The sequence below is a fragment of the Enhydra lutris genome, unplaced genomic scaffold (assembly GCF_002288905.1).
Source record: "Enhydra lutris kenyoni isolate GAN:26980312 unplaced genomic scaffold, ASM228890v2 scaffoldscaffold13, whole genome shotgun sequence".
Lineage (NCBI taxonomy): Eukaryota > Metazoa > Chordata > Mammalia > Carnivora > Mustelidae > Enhydra > Enhydra lutris.
The window spans coordinates 19194678-19211079 of record NW_019154097.1 but is presented as its reverse complement, the minus strand read 5'-3'; the positions used below and the strand labels follow the sequence as shown (position 1 = coordinate 19211079).

The following is a 16402-nucleotide window of genomic DNA, read 5'->3' as shown; positions in this document are numbered from 1 at the left end:
AATGTTTGAAAATGTTTGAGCTATACTTCAGACTTTATTAGATTCACAGAGAAAGTAGCTCTGAATAAAACTATTTAAAATATCATTTACTGGTTTGGAGCACTTTAAAGCCTTTAAAACAACTGACTAGGTTTTAAACTGTATTGCTAATCTGGTTCAAGTCTGTTCACAACAAGTTCTCTGAAAACACACTTCAAGATTCTCCCCGACCACTGTAACTTACGTCAGAAAGGTGCCTCTGGTGTTGACATTCATCATCAAATCCACTCTCTTTGTAGGTGTTTCCAATGTGCTGGTCAAACTAATAGCACTGGCATTATTCACCAAAACATCAATTCCTGTTTTCAAATAACCAACTTCCCATTAATAGAATTTTAACTTTATAACAAAAAGAAATAAAAACATTCATTCTATATAGTTGAATCCTAAGTTGGTTCACAAATACTTCTTTTAGATAATATGAGTGACAATATACTAATGCAAGCAAGATTTGATAGCTGTGGCGAAACACCCAAATGATTTTCACTGGCACAATGGAGAAAGCCAATCTCCAGAGCTCCACCTGAAACCACAAGGAGGCTTAGTCCTCAGTGGTTGTAGCTTCTATTCCTATTTTGTTCTCTTACCTCCTGGTCTTCCCTCCTTATCTCCAAGAACCTTAGGTTAATTTCCTAAAAGTTTTCCCTTCTCTCTAGCATCTTTCCAAGGCCCTCCCCCCTTCCAAGCTCACTAGTCTCCCTTACTTTAATAAAAGAGGTCCTTCCTGGTCTTGGGAGGAAAAAACACCTAGAGTGAATTTTCAATTCTAGGCAAATCATCAAAGTATATCAAGTTTGTTTCAGTAATTCATACACAAAATTAATCTAGAATAATGATTATTTATGCATAGTCTGTCGGTCCCTCATTATGTAACATAATCTTGTTTAGAAGTTTAATTATAAGTTTTAGTTACAAGTTTAGTTAAATAATGTTAAATGAAAATAGTAAAATATGAAAGTATCTTAAAACACTTCTCTGTTTCTCCATGATTCATACTTCTTTTTAAAGGGCACTTAATATTCAGTTAAATAGAAATATCACAACTTCTATTGTGGGCTTAGACTGTTGCAATAAACATTTCTTTTGTCCTCTTTACCAAGCCCCTCTCTCACAATACATGGATAATGTATTTTAGTCCTAAGCACCCTTTCTTCATATATGGTATTATAAAATCTTGATCATACTCATTCCTCAATTTCCATATTCTTCTGTATAAACTCTGTGTTGCTAATGTTTTTCCTTTTTTCTTTTTTTTTTTAAGGTTTTATTTATTTATTTATTTAAAAGATTTTTATTTATTTATTTGACAGAGAGAGACACAGCGAGAGAGGGAACACAAGCAGGGGGAGTGGTAGAGGGAGAAGCAGGTCTCCTGCTGAGCAGGTAGCCCTATGGAGGGCTCAATCCCTGGATCTTGGGACCATGACCTGAGCTGAAGGCAGACACTTAACGACTGAGCCACCCAGGCGCCCTGCTAATGTTTTCTTAAAATGTGTCCTTAGGACTAACTTTGGATTCAACAACATTACATCTTATAACTCCATTATAACAAATCTCAACTCAAGCAAGTCATCCACATATCTGAGACAAGTTCTAGATTCTGTGACTACCAACCTCCTAGATTGAACATAATGATGGCTGTCTTCACAAATAGCAATGATCTATGAAAAGCACATTTTTTAAAAGATTTTATTTATTTATTTGACAGACAGAGATCACAAGTAGGCAGAGAGGCAGGCAGAGAGAGAGGAGGAAGCAGGCTCCTCACCAGGCAGAGAGCCTGATGTGGGGCTCGATCCCAGGACCCTGGGATCATGACCTGAGCCGAAGGCAGAGGCTTTAACTCACTGAGGCACCCAGGTGCCCCATATGAAAAGCATATTTAAATCAGGACATACTTGTCAATCCACAAAGCTATGATGAGCTGCTCAGCCACACCACGGAAAGGTAATCAGCGAGTGGCTACACTACATAGGCACTCTGCTAGGGCCTGGGAAGCAAGAAAGATGATACTCACTAAGGAAGCCAGGTGGGAGCAAAGAGAATTGAGGAGAGGTCTGAGTGAGAGGCTGGCCTGATGGGTATATACACCACCCTGTGTAGAATTACCCTCTTCAGAGAGATGAAGCTAGTAAGGATTGATCCAATCAATAGATTCCTTAAGCAAATTCAGACTTTATTGATTTCATCTCTCTCACTATGTGGTAACAAGTGACAAGGATATACTAACACGGTAAACTATGTTTGACTTGCCAGTGATAAAGAAAAAAATAGTTCTAATTAAGAGGTAGGTCAAAATTTCTAAACTCAGATGGCCCAAATTAAAATGGATCAGGGAACAATAGTGAAAAGTAATGCACAAGCAAAAAAAAATTATATATATATATATATATATATATATATATATGCATGCATGCTGCAGCGGGGGGAGGAAAGGTTGCAGGAAAGAATGATTCTGTGGTTTATAAAAGAGCATAATTTACTCAAGGCCTGGAAAACTTTGAAGGTGAGGGAAGGCAGGGTGATAGGGAGCACCCTGTAGCAGAGCACCCTGAGGGCACAGGTTTGAAAGCATTATCAACTGCTCAGGATTTCGTTAAAGACAATTCTCCAGCAGAGAGAAATATCAGGAAAAAGTAAAGTCTTCCTAAAAGGCAGAATTCAAAGCCCCAGAGAATCCCAAAACAGAAGGCCACAACGGTAGCAACCACAGTATGGAACTAAAACCAAACAAAAAAATAAAGGCTTGGCATCTTCATGGAAAAAGAGTACAGAGGGAAAGAAAAAAAAGGAGCAGCTTAGGAATATTTCTTGTAAATGTGGTATCCTTCATAGTTATATGAGAGTGGCAGCTGAGTGGCTGAACAGAATTCCCTCTTCATTGTGCATTGTTATGCCAGGAAAGCAGAAACTGATGGGTAAAAGGAAAGCAAAAAATTTTAAATACATCAAAGTGGATACTAAGGAGGAGGAAAGGAAATCTTAGGCAAGTCTTCAAAGCAGAGGTAAGTCCACTGCAAATCTGTAAATTTATCAAGAAGACAAGTGTGTTTCAGATGACCATCTCGATAATAAGTAGCAAAATAGGGGCAGGACCTGGGTGGTGATGTCCTCTGAGCATTCGACTGTCGGTTTTGGCTCAGTTTGGTATCAGGGTTGTGAGATCGAGACTGGGTTGGTCTGTGCGCTCAGCGCGGAGTCCGCTTCAGTTTCTCTCCCTCTTCCTCTGCCCCTCCTCTGTGTGCCCACGCGAGCACACACTTTCTCTCTCTCTCTAATAAATAAAAATCTTAAAGTATTAAAATATACTGGGAGATTTTTTTGTTTCCCCTCAAAGGTATGGAAAACATATCCTCTTAACTGAAAACTAAACTCTGCTCCGGCGCTTTATAACGTAGTACTTTGCGGTGAAGGTTATAAAAACAAGCCATGCTGACAATAAGATATTTCTTCCCATTGGTCAATATCTTTCACACGTACATACATACAGTCTCTGGAATATTATAGGGGGAGCAGGGAAGAGTGGTAACGGTTTGGGCAGGATTTGGACTTGGCCAGGTGCCTTGGTATAATACCATCAAAGCTTTAGCTCACCCCCAACACCTGCCTTCTAGGAGTTTATGAACTAATTGAGGAAAAAAAATACTAAGATCTAAAGCAGTACAACAGAGGTGCCTGAGGGGCTCAGCTGGTTAAGTGTCCCACTCTTGATTTAGGCTCAGGTCATGATCTCGGGGTTGTGAGACTGAACTCAGTGTCAGGCTCCATGCCTGGTGGGGAGTGTGCTTGATATTCTCTCCCTCTCCCTCTGCTCCCCCCACCCCAGCTCTCTCTTTCTCTTTCTAAAATAAAATAAATCTTTTAAAAAAATAAAGTAGGGGGACCAGGGTGGCTCAGTTGCTAAGTGTCTGCCTTCGGCTCAGGTCATGATTCCAGGGTCCTCGGATCGAGGCCCACATCGGCCTCCCTGCTAGGTGGGAAGCCTGCTTCTCCCTCTCCCACTCCTCCTGCTTGTGTTCCCTCTCTCTGTGTCAAGTTTAAAAAAAAAAAAAATCTTAAAAAAAAATAAAGTAGTACAAGATAAGGATTAAAGGAATATTTTAGGAATTCAGGAAAAGAAAAATACACTTCTGACTAGTTGGCATGGTGAAGAAATTGGCTTCATGAAGGAGATGAGATATAACCACAGAAAGGTGGGTTTTCACAGACAGAGAAGGGAGCATTTCAGGGAGGAATGGAGATGGACAGGTAGGCACTGGAGAAGTCTCAGGATGGGAAAGAGAAAAAGAGGCAAAAACCTCAAGGCAAGGATATGGAAGTAAACTATTTGAGGAAGAATAAAGTATTTACATAGGGGCATAGAAAAAAGACGGAACCAAAAAAAGTCTTTTGAGATCAGAATGTGAAATGTCTTGAATGGCAGTAAGTTATCTATACTTAATCCAATAAATATCAAAAGTCATCAAATTGATGGCTACATTAATTGAGGAGAGGCAAGAGGATGAGATCTGGGAAACTAGTTGGTTAGATGTATGTTACTGTCAAGGGCCTAACTTGAGAATGAATGGTGGATGTGCTATATTATTCAAAATAACTTTTAACAATACAAAAGTCATCACATGGTTTTAAGCTGCATTTCTACATAAGTGAATACTCATATCTGGTTATACTCCAAAGACTTAGGAAAGTTAAAAAAAATTTTTAAATTTATAGTTATAACAGTCAATAATTATTTCAGAATTAAGGTACTACCTCCAAATCGCTCCACTGCTTTCTTCACCGCATCACTGATTTGCTGTTCCTCTCTCACATCAACAGCACATGGTAAAGCCTTTCCTCCAGCTGCTTCAACTACAAAGGACAAACAAACAAAAAAGCACTGAGACATTCAAATACTAAACTTTTCATTCTGCTGTGAATCAAAAGAAGTACCCTATTTTCAGAAAATCAATATAAATAACTATGTTCTTATAACTGCTAGTGACTCCACCCTACTGTAGGACAGACAAACCCATATCCAGCCTCCGCCTAGAGAGACCAACTATATGAAAAAAACAAAAAGTGGGGGGTGTGCCTGGGTGGCTCAGTTGGTTGAGCATCCAGCTCTTGGTTTCAGCTTGGGTCATGATCTCATGGGTCATGGGACTAAGCCCTGCTTGGCCTCCGTACTCATCAGGGAGTCTGCTTGAGGATTCTCTCCCTGCCACCACTCTTGAGCACATGTATGTGCTCTCTAAAATAAATAAATAAATCTTAAAAAAAAAAAAAGTAATTTAAAAAACTCTATTAAAAAGAAAAAAAGCGGGGTGCCTGGGTAGCTCAGTGGGTTAAGCCTCTGCCTTCAGCTCAGGTCATGATCCCGGGGACCTGGGATCGAGCCCCACATCGGGCTCTCTGCTCCACGGGGAGCTTGCTTCCTCCTCTCTCTCTCTGCCTGCCTCTCTGCCTACTTGTGATCTCTGTCTGTCAAATAAATAAATAAAATCTTAAAAAAAAAAAAAAGAAAAAAGAAAAAAGGGAGGTAATTTAAAAAACCTTTATTATGAAAAAATTCAAGAAAAAGACAAAATTATAAAGAACGGTATATTAAACTACCATGAATCTTATCACCTATCTTCAATGACTGTTAATTCTCTGCCAGTTGTTTAATTTTTTTACTCCCGATCCTGTTTTTGGCCGGAGTATATTTTAAAACAAATCTCAGGCATCATCTCATTCATAAATACCTGATATGTGCTCCCCTAACATAACCACAATGCTATTAACATGATTAACAAAACTAGCAATATCCACCGAAGTTGAATTTTAAGCCCTCCCTCCTGATATCGTGCCTAGCGCAATGCCTTGACTAGAAGCACTTGATAATTACTTGTGAACTTAAAGTATTAAGATAATGAGTTTCAAATGGCACAGAGAATAAAAAACATGGAGAACTTTTTCCAAGTATTCACATCATCCACCTCTCATTTCCACTCCCCTATTCTCTGCACAGATCCAAGAACCACTGCTCTCAAGAGACATGATTTTTAAAGGGAGTCTCTCATATAATACAAAAGTGCTGGGGAAGACATGGTTCCTAAATCCTTGCCCCCCGGTGACAAAATACTTCTATAACCAGATAAAATTATGTTTAGAGTAGCTTTCAAATAGCTATAAACTCTCCAGCAAATTTCCCATCTACTGAAACCACAGTTAGAACATTTCAAGAAATGGCATTGTCCCATTCACTCACTCTCTTCAGCAGCAGTAAAGATTGTGCCTGGAAGTTTGGGGTTTGCATGGGTGGTCTTCGCAGCAATGACAATGTTTGCTCCATCCTTTGCTGCTTTCAATGCAATAGCTTTGCCAATGCCACGACTTGCACCTGTGATAAAAACTGTACATCCTGCTAGCCTCCTACAACAGAACAAATAATGACCTTAGAAGAAACCTCAGTGTTTTATTTACTTGTTAGTATCAGGAACTTCTGCGTATTTTCACAATATTTATGCTTCCTCCCCTAAAACTTTCTGCAGGGGGACCTGGGTCGCTCAGTCGGTTAGGCATCTGCCTTCGGCTCAAGTCATGATCCTGGGGTCCAGGGATCAAGCCCCGAATGGGCTCCTCGCTCAGCAGGTGGTCTGCTTCTCCCTCTCCTTCTGCTCTGCACCGCCCCCCACCTTGTGCTCTCTCTTTCTCTCAAATAAATTTTAAAAATCTTAAAAAACAAAAAAACTCTCTCTAAACTTTCCTTCCTCCCTCCCTCCCTGATAGCTAAGAGCTCTGTGATACTGCCACTGCATAATGATTTAAAAATTATTACAACTGCAGTTGGCCAGGCTTGTTGTGTGAAAGGGCAAACAATATCTGGCCTGATAAAAGGTAAATCTTTTTTTTTTATTTGATTTTTTTACTATTTTTTATTACATTCAGTTAGCCACTGTATTATTAGTTTTTGATGTAGTGTTCAAGGATTCATTAGTTACATATAACACCCCTTTTAAAAGATGTTATTCATTTATTTGAAAGACAGAGAGTGAGCGAGGGAGAGAAAGACTATGAGCAGGGGGAGAGGGAGAAGCAGACTTCCCCTGCTTAGTAGGGAGCCTGATATGAGGCTCTATCCCAGGACCCTGGGATCAAGGCCTGAGCTGAAGGCAACTGATAACCAACCGAACCACCCAGGCACCCCCAGACAAAAAGGAAACCTTAACAAGAAATAGGGAATTAATAAACTATACACACATTTCCCCACAGAAAAAGTGGGGAAAGTATTTTTCCCCCACAGAAAAAGTGTTAACAAAGCTTATTTTTGAGTGATGCAATTATGAATAAATTTTACCACATTCTTTATATTCTTCAGGCTTTTTCAAGTTTTCTACAATGAATACATACCACTTAAAAGAAATTATCTAAAAGCAAATAAATGTATAACAGATGCTCATCATTGCTCATAATAGCCAGATTGGAAAAAATGAAAACGTCTGTCAACTGATGAGAGGATAAATAAGTTGCTGTATACCCATACAGTGGAATATATTCAACAATAAAAAGGAAGGAAGTACTGATCCATGTTACATGAATGAACCTGGAAAACATTATGCTAAGTGAAAGAAGCCAGTTACAAAGGACCATACGTTGTATGATTGCATTTAAATGAAATGTCCAGTATAGGCTAATCTATTGAGACACAAGGATAGTGGATGCCTAGGACTGGGGGGGCAGGGATGGGAGTTGATAGCTGAGAGATATGGTCTCTTCTGAAGATGATGCAAAGGTTTTAAAATTGATAGTGGTGGGGTACCTGGGGGGCTTAGTCAGTTAAGCAGCTGACTTCTGATCTCAGCTCAGATCTTGACCTCAAGGTTGTGAGTTCAAACCCCACACGTTGGGCTGCCTGCCGGGCATTTAAAAAAAAAAAAACTTGTCTAAGGAGAAGGATTAAAGAGAATATAGTGAAAATGACAACAGCAAAGAGAAAAGGGTACACTAACCACATAAACAGGCTTGTTAACAAAAAAGAGCATAAGGTCTCTGACAAGATCTATAGGATTTACACTCCAGAAAAGGTCAGAGGTAAACATGGGGAAGGGTTTTAAAATAAGAAATAATCACTTTGGTAGGAAAGAAGGAGAACAGAGAAGAGGGAAGGAAAACGTATTACCAACACTCCAGAAGCCACCTGTCCTTTCCTCTAATTCTATTCTCCTCCTTACTCTCCCACCCCAGAAAGTAACAACTAGTTTACATATGACTACTCATTCCCATTTTTTTACTATTCCTAATATCAACACATCTATGCCGAAGCCAAGGGCCTCCTAAACAGTATAGCCCTAAAGCTAAAAATTGTTTACAGATGAATATTTATGATCAATTCGATGATAGGGAACACCATTTTTTTAAAAAAGATTTTTATTTATTTATTAACAGAGAGAGAGTACAAGTAAGCAGAGTGGCAGCAGAGGGAGAGGGAGAAGCAGGCTCTCCGCTGAGCAAGAAGCCTGACACGGGGCTCAATCCCAGGACCCTGGGATCATGACCTGAGCCGAAGGCAGATGCTCAACCGACCAAGCCACCCAAGCGCCCTGGGAACACTAATTTTGAACCCCAGTGAAGCCAGACATTACATCCCTGCTGTGTATTGAATTCTATCTACCAAAAGGATATGTTGAAGTCCTAACCTCTAGTACCTCAGAATGTGACCTTGTTTGGAAACAGGATTGTTGCAGATGTTAGGTAAGATGAGGTCATATTAGAGTCAGGTGGGCCCTTAATCCAGTATGATTTGAAATGCGCAGGGAAGACTACATGAAGACCCACATACAAGAACACCATGCGATGAAAGAAGCAGAAACTTGGGCGCCTGGGTGGCTCAGTGGGTTAAGCCGCTGCCTTCGGCTCAGGTCATGAACTCAGGGTCCTGGGATCGAGCCCCGCATCGGGCTCTCTGCTCAGCGGGGAGCCTGCTTCCTCCTCTCTCTCTGCCTGCCTCTCTGCCTGCTTGTGATCTCTCTGTCAAATAAATACATACATACATACATACATACATACATACATACATAAATAAATAAGCAGAGACTAGAGTGACGCACGCTAAGAATACCAAGGGTGGCTGACTGTCACCAGAAGCTCTTTCACACCGTGGAAGAGGCAAGGAAGAATTCTACCCACAATTCTAGAAGGAGAATGGCCCAAGGGATACCTTGACTTTAGACATTTAGCCTCTGGTACTGTGAGAGAATTAATTTATTTATAGCCACTCAATTTGTGGTTATTTTGTTACAGCAGACCTAGGAAACTAATAAAACCTCTCTCTTCCCCCCACCCCCGCAAAAGAATTTCATTCTTCTCATTGTATTGCCCAAAACTGTATTACTTTGAATTTCACTCATAAAAAGTATTGTGGAAATTGGTTTCTCTCTTGTTCTCTCAGGAACCCTCTTTTTTCTATTATGAACAATGTTGCTAAAAATATTTTGGTTTTGGTTGCCTAGTTGGCTTAGTTAGTTAAGCCTCTGCCTTCAGCTCAGGTCATGATCCCAGGGTCCTGGGATCAAGTGCCACATTGGGCTCCCTGCTCAGTGGGGAGTCTGCTTCTCCCTTTACCCCTCCCCCTGCTTGTGATCTCTCTCTCTCTCTCAAATAAATAAATAAAATCTTAGAAAAAAAAATATTCTTGTTCACTTTTTCCAGTCACATGGGCAAGAGTTTCTCTAAGGCATATAACCTAATTGGTGAAACTGATGGATTATAGGATACTATTATAGGTCAAACATACAATCTACGTAAGTATTCATATATTGGAGCACCTGGCTGGCTCTGTCAGAAGAGCATGATACTCTTAATCTTAGGGTCATAAATTCAAGCTCCATGCTGGGTACAGAGATTTCTTAAAATAAACTTCACCAAAAAAGTATTCATGTATGGGGATGCCTGGGTGACTCAGTCGGTAAAGTGGCTGCCTTCAGCTCAGGTCAAGCCCCACAACATCAGGCTCCTTGCTCAGTGGGGAGTCTGCTTCTCCCTCTGCCCCTCCCCCTGCTCATGCTCTGTCTCTCTCTCTCTCTCTCTAATAAATAAATTTAAAGGTATTCCTGTATATAAATACATATTCATATATTTACATATTTAAATATAAATAATAAATATATGGTATCTATAAACCATATATACTTAAAATAGCTTCTTACTTACGGCTTGCTTTTTCACTACATTTACAATTTTTTTTTTTTTAAGATTTTACTTATTTATTTGAGAGAGAGAGAAAGCATGAGTTGGGGCAGATCCCAGAGGTAGAAGCAGATCCCAGCTAAGCAGGGAGCTAACAGGGAGCTCCATCTCATGATCCCAAGATCATGACCTGAGCCAAAGTCAGATGCTTAACCGACTGAGTCACACAGGAGCCCCTATAATATCTTTTGATGAGCAGAAATTCTTTATTTTCATGTAGAATTTATGAATCTTCTTTTACAGCCAATGCTTTTGGGTTAAAAAAAATCCTTCCCTAACCACAACTGTATTAATTTGTCTCTCAAAAATTTTATGGTCTTTTAAATTTTAGTCTTTAATTTACCTAGAATTAACTTATATGTATGAATTGAGGGATGGATCGAATTACATTTTTTTCCAGTAAGGACAACCAACTGTCCAGTCTAAAAAGCTCATCTTTCCTACAGATCTTCAATTCTAGCTTTGTCAAGATGAGTCTCCATAAATACAGCGCTTTCTAGGCCTTCTCTTCTATTCCATTGGTCCACATGGATTGCACGGTCTTAAGTGTTAACAGCTTTATCAGTCTTACTAACTGATAAGGCAAGTATTTTCAATTTGTTCTTCCTCAAGAGTTTCTTGGTTATGCTTGGACTTTTGCTTTTCCACCCATTATTTTAGAATCAGCTTATCTCGGATGCCTAGGTGGCTCAGTGAGACAGACGTCTGCCTTCAGCTAGGGTCATGATCCCAGGGTCCTAGGATTGGACCCACATGGGGTGACCGGCTCAGTGCGGAGCCTGCTTCTCCCTCTCTCTCCCTCTGCTGCTCCCCCGCTTGTGTTCTCTCACTCTGTCAAGTAAATAAATAAAATCTTTAAGGCAAAAAAAAGAACAAACTTTTGTATACTGAAAATTATTAAATCTAAGACTTTAGTTACATATTATTTTGGTTTTCTATATAATCATATCAATTGCAAATAATGACAGCATTGTTTCCTTCACTTCAACAAAGATTTTTTTTCCTTCCCATTTCTTATTTATTAAAAGAAGAAATGTTCCTAGATGGGAGGTCTGAAGTGCAAGAAGACATAAAAACCAAAAATACTAAAACAAAAGAAACAAACAAAAAATAGAAACAAATTTTTAAAAACCCTGGTAAATTAAGTACAGAAATATACAAATGTATTTACAATAATAATTAGTAATACCATAAGTAATAATAAATAATATTTGCACAAAGAATTAAAATATATTATAATAACATATGTTAAAAACAGTGATTAGAGTTTAACTTTTCTAGGTCCTTGTATTGTTTGAGGGAGTGATAAAATTTTACTTACTTTAGACACTTTAAGTTATTTACACGTCAAAATTTCTACATTAAATGTGACAAACAGAAATCCCAGATCTTGGGGTACCTAGGTGGTTCAATTGGTTAAGCTTCCAACTCTTGATTTCAGCTCAGGTCATGACCTGAGTCATGATCTGTGAGATCGAGGGCTCCAGACTCTGCGGGGAGTCTACTGGAGGATTCTCTCTCCCTCTCTATTTGCCCTTCTTCCCACTTATGTGCACATGCTCTCTCTCTAAAATACGTAAATAAATCTTGGGATGCCAGGGTGGCTCATCAGTTGGGCATCTGCCTTTGGCTTGGGTCATGGTCCCAGGGTCCTGGGATCAAGCCCCACATCCGGCTCCTTGCTCAGGAGAAGCTTGCTTCTCCCTTGGCCTGCTGCCCCCCACCCCTGCTTGTGCTGTCTCTCTCTCTCTCTCTGACAAACAAAAAATAAAATCTTAAAAAAAAAAAAAAAACATATAAATAATTTTTAACAATTTAAAAAAAGAAATCCAAGACATGTCTCAACTATTGCTTTAAAAGCCTCATCCCTTTGCCTTTGGTACAGTTGGACTGATTCCCAGTAGGATAAAGGACATTTCTCTCCTCACAAAGAGTTTCAGGCACTGGCAAAAGAAAGGCAAAGACAGTTTCTCCTCTTAACCTGAAGCCCTGGGCTGTCCTATTAAGAAATCCCCTTCCAGCTCAAAAACATTAGAGCCATACGAGGCAAGCAAGCAAGCAAGAGTCCCAATTTGTCCGTACCATTGGTGGATGGCTAAAACTTGGTAACGTAGTTAATCTACACTACAATTTTCCAAACTTCTCTGGCACCTCAAAATCAGAGTAAATGTGACTTAATTTTTGTTAAGTTTTTAAAAAGAAAAGCAACCACTTTTTTAAAAAAAACTATATAAGCTACTCAAGTTCATTTGGAAAAAGAAACATCCAACAATACCCAGGAAAATTCTGAAAAAAATTCCAAATGAGGCAGAAACTAGCCTTCCCAGATATTTAAACATTTTCTAAAGCTAGAGCAATTAACTACTTTGGTACTGGTGCATGAATAGACAGACTAAAGTAATAAAATAGAAAATCCAGAAACAGGGGGCGCCTGGGTGGCTCAGTGGGTTGGGCCGCTGCCTTCAGCTCGGGTCATGATCTCAGGGTCCTGGGATCAAGTCCCGCGTCGGGCTCTCTGCTCAGCAGGGAGCCTGCTTCCCTCTCTCTCTCTCTCTCTCTCTGCCTGCCTCTCCGTCTACTTGTGATCTCTCTCTCTGTCAAATAAATAAATAAAATCTTAAAAAAAAAAAAAAAAAAAAGAAAATCCAGAAACAGATCCCTATCATACAAGACTTCAGTTATATGACAGGTGGAATTTCTAACAGAAAGAAGATTAACTAGTCAGTCAACAGTATTGGTACAATTGTACAGCCAGCCATCAGAACCAAAATGAAGAGGGCTTCCTAACTCACTTCCTATGTCAAAATAGTAAGCAAAATAGAATATCATCTCAGGTGAATGAAAAATCTGAGTAAAAACAAAATAAAAGTAATAAAAAATAATAAAAATCCCAGAAGAATACTTACCAATTCAAAAGAAAATCCTACCTTTAGATGGCCCTATAGGTTTGTCACAAAACCACAAAAGCCTTAAAAGACTATGACTCAATCAAAACATGTTTCTGCATGATAAACAGTACAAAATTAAGACACAATGAAAAAGAATCTGAAAATATTTGTAACACATATGACATACAACAATTTTTTTTCAAATGGAACTCTAAGAGATCAATCAAAACCTAGTTGTGTAAACCAGGCAAAGAAAGATACACAGATGGTTTTAAACCAGAATTTCTCAATCTGCACTATACACATTTTGGAAAGGATGATTCTTTTTTTTTTTTTAAAGATTTTTTTATTATTTATTTGACAGACAGAGATCACAAGTAGGCAGAGAGAGAGAGAGAGAGAGGAGAAGCAGGCTCCCTGCTGAGCAGAGAGCCCGATGTGGGACTCGATCCCAGGACCCTGGGATCATGACCTGAGCCGAAGGCAGAGGCTTTAACCCACTGAGCCACCCAGGCGCCCCTATTTATTTATTTTTAAAGATTTTATTTATTTGACAGAGCACAAGTAGGCAGAGTGGCAGGCAGAGAGAGAGGAAGGGAAGCAGGCTCCCTGCTGAGCAGAGAGCCTGAGGCGGGGCTCCATCCCAGGACCCCAAGATCATGACCCAAGATAGAGGCTTTAACCCACTGAGCCACACAGGCGCCCTGGAAAGGATAATTCTTTATCTGTAAGGGATTACACCGTGCATTGCAGAACATTTACCAATATTCTTATACTCTAAAGATGCACATACTCTCACGCATACACAATTATGACAACCAAAAGTGTCCCAAGATATTGCCAAATGTCCCATAAGAGTCAAAACTGCTCCTTGATGTGGACTATTACTTTAAACATATAGAAAGATCCCCTCCCTCACTAATGATGAAAAATTTAACTGTAATGAGGTGCCATCTTCTTCAATTAGGTTTTTAGTATCAAAATAAGTATTTTTATTATCAAACATTTTGTTGTTTGCCAACGTGTGGGATTAGGAAATCTCATTCAATCTTTTGCGTGTGCAATCTCTTTGGAGCGCTGAGGATATTAGCCATTGAAATATAAAGTGCATACACTTTTTCAAACTTCGCCTCCAGGAATTTGTCATACAGACATACTCAATTATATACAAACAGTGGATACAAGTTTAATCACTGCAGCAATTATGCAATAAGAAAAACTAGAAATGATCTGGTATCCAGTGATTGGGGGCTGGTTAGACAAATTATGGTACATCAATAGAATACTATGTAACCAATAGAAGATGTGCATATACATATGTAAAATGTACGTAAAAATATGTCCCAAGACATACTATGTAAAAATAAAAAGGGAGTGTGTCACTATTTTTAAAAGTGGTCTGTGTGTTTACAGTGGTGTACAAATGTTTAAAAATGCACAAACTATCTCTGGAAACATACCAGTGAGTAAATGGGAAACTGAATGTTAAGGATGGGGAAACTCACTTTTTACCTTACACCCTTTTGAGCCTTTTAAAGTCTTTTGACCATGTACCTGTATGTTTCAAGCAAGTTATAAAATAAACAAGTCACCCCACTCAAGACATCTACACTTTATAGAAACAGAAAGTAGAATAGGTGCTAAAGGGAAGGGAGGAGTGGGGGAATTGTTCAATGGGTACAGTGTTTCTTTTGCAAGTTGAAAGATTTCTGGAGAATGGTTGCAGACAATGTGAATATACTGTACACTTAAAATGATTTAAGATGGTAGATGGTGGGGCGCCTGGGTGGCTCAATGAGTTAAAGCCTCTGCCTTCGGCTCAGGTCATGATCTCAGGGTCCTCGGATCGAGCTCCGCATCCGGCTCTAAGCCCCGCATCCGGCTCTATGCTGGGCGGGGAGCTGCTTCCCTCTGTCTCTCTGCCTGCCTCTCTGCCTACATGTGATCGCTGTCAAATAAATAAATAATCTAAAAAAAAAAAAAAAAAAAGATGGTAGATGGTACTACGTGTATTTTATCCAGTATTTTTAAAAATCTTAAGTGAACCGCCACCGTGAAAAAGATACCCATATTTAAGATTAATTTGTTAGTAATTTGAAAATCCCTTTTTAAAACACCCCATTATCATTTCATTACTTCGGAACTGAGCGTTCGGAAAAAGTGAAGAACTGTGAGCGGTACAGTGACCTTTCACCTAGAACTTGCAAACCTTCAGCAAAACACGCGAAAGTCCAAGGCAGGGCCTACCCCGCGAGCGGCGGGGTAACCCACTCCGGATCCTTTTCTTGTGGGAGAGACTTGCACGTAGCTGTCCCCCAGAGGTGCACAACTCCAAGTTACTTTCACGCATCACGGCGGGTTCCAGCAACACTGCATGCCCAGCGTGGAGCCGCACTCCAGAGCGCGCCCTCCCACCGCCGGGGCTGTAACCCGCGAGCCACCCACTCCGGCCCCACCTAGGCGCGCACTCCGCCCGGCCGCGGCTTTCCCCTCTCCCCTTCCCACCCCGCGACGCCCCCATGCCCTTACCCGGTGTTGGGTAACATAATTTCCTTAGAGCAGACGTGGAACCCACAACAGCTGCAGCGAGCGTACAGTGAGAAGCGGGGCTTCGCCCTTTAATTAGCCCTGTCCGGAGGGGGCGCTCCACGCTCGCCCCGCCCCGGAGGCCTGCTGGGACAAAGGGCGTTGGAGGTAGTGGCAGATCCCTGAGTGCGCCTGCGCACGCAGTGGGCCTCCCGGCGCTCGGCGCTAGTTCCCACCTTCCCCGGCCTGGCCCCAGGAAACCAGCTCTCTGCGCAGGCGCTGGGAAAGAGGCAATTCCGCCCCACCCCTCTCGCGGCCCCCTGCGGTGACAATCGGTCTCCCGCTGGCGTCCCGCGTAGGGGGCGCGTCAGCCACTGCGTCTGTATGCTTTCCCCCGCCGCGTGAAGGCTCCTTCGTCGCAGCGCTTCGTTATTCGGCTGGTAGGGTGGTCGTTTGAGTCGAGCACTAGGGTCTCCAGGGCTAGGGTGAGGCTTCTCTGTAGGCCCTCACCTGCAAGTACTTTGGCTCTCCTTCTCCCACTCCGTGGCCCGAACCTGGATGCTTGTATGGCTGCAAGCGCCCCATCGAGCGACAGGTTTTCCTCGGCTGATACCTTCTGCCAGACGCCTTCCAGCATCGCATTCTACTATAGCAAGGAATCTGGACTAAAGCCCCCCGGACCCTATAGATAGACCTGTGATGAGCGGCAGCTTCTGGATCAATATAGCCTGGGGGAGAAT

The 16402-nt window shown here is 40.9% G+C and overlaps 1 protein-coding gene across 2 annotated transcripts in view; it reads right to left on the bottom strand.

The window, feature by feature from the left end:
* LOC111145776 (hydroxysteroid dehydrogenase like 2) overlaps nt 1-15808 on the bottom strand; it is a 57943-nt gene extending 42135 nt beyond the window's left edge. The window contains exons 1-4 of one of the 2 annotated variants that reach the window (XM_022500974.1): nt 15666-15808; nt 6272-6435; nt 4792-4890; nt 224-338 (exon numbers count right to left, since the gene is read on the bottom strand). In XM_022500974.1, the coding sequence (XP_022356682.1) occupies nt 224-338; nt 4792-4890; nt 6272-6435; nt 15666-15682 (395 nt within the window). In that variant the 5' untranslated portion in view covers nt 15683-15808. The remainder of the gene's footprint in view (nt 1-223; nt 339-4791; nt 4891-6271; nt 6436-15665) is intronic. The other variant, XM_022500975.1, reaches the window with a different exon arrangement.
* Nucleotides 15809-16402: the final 594 nt, after the last annotated feature.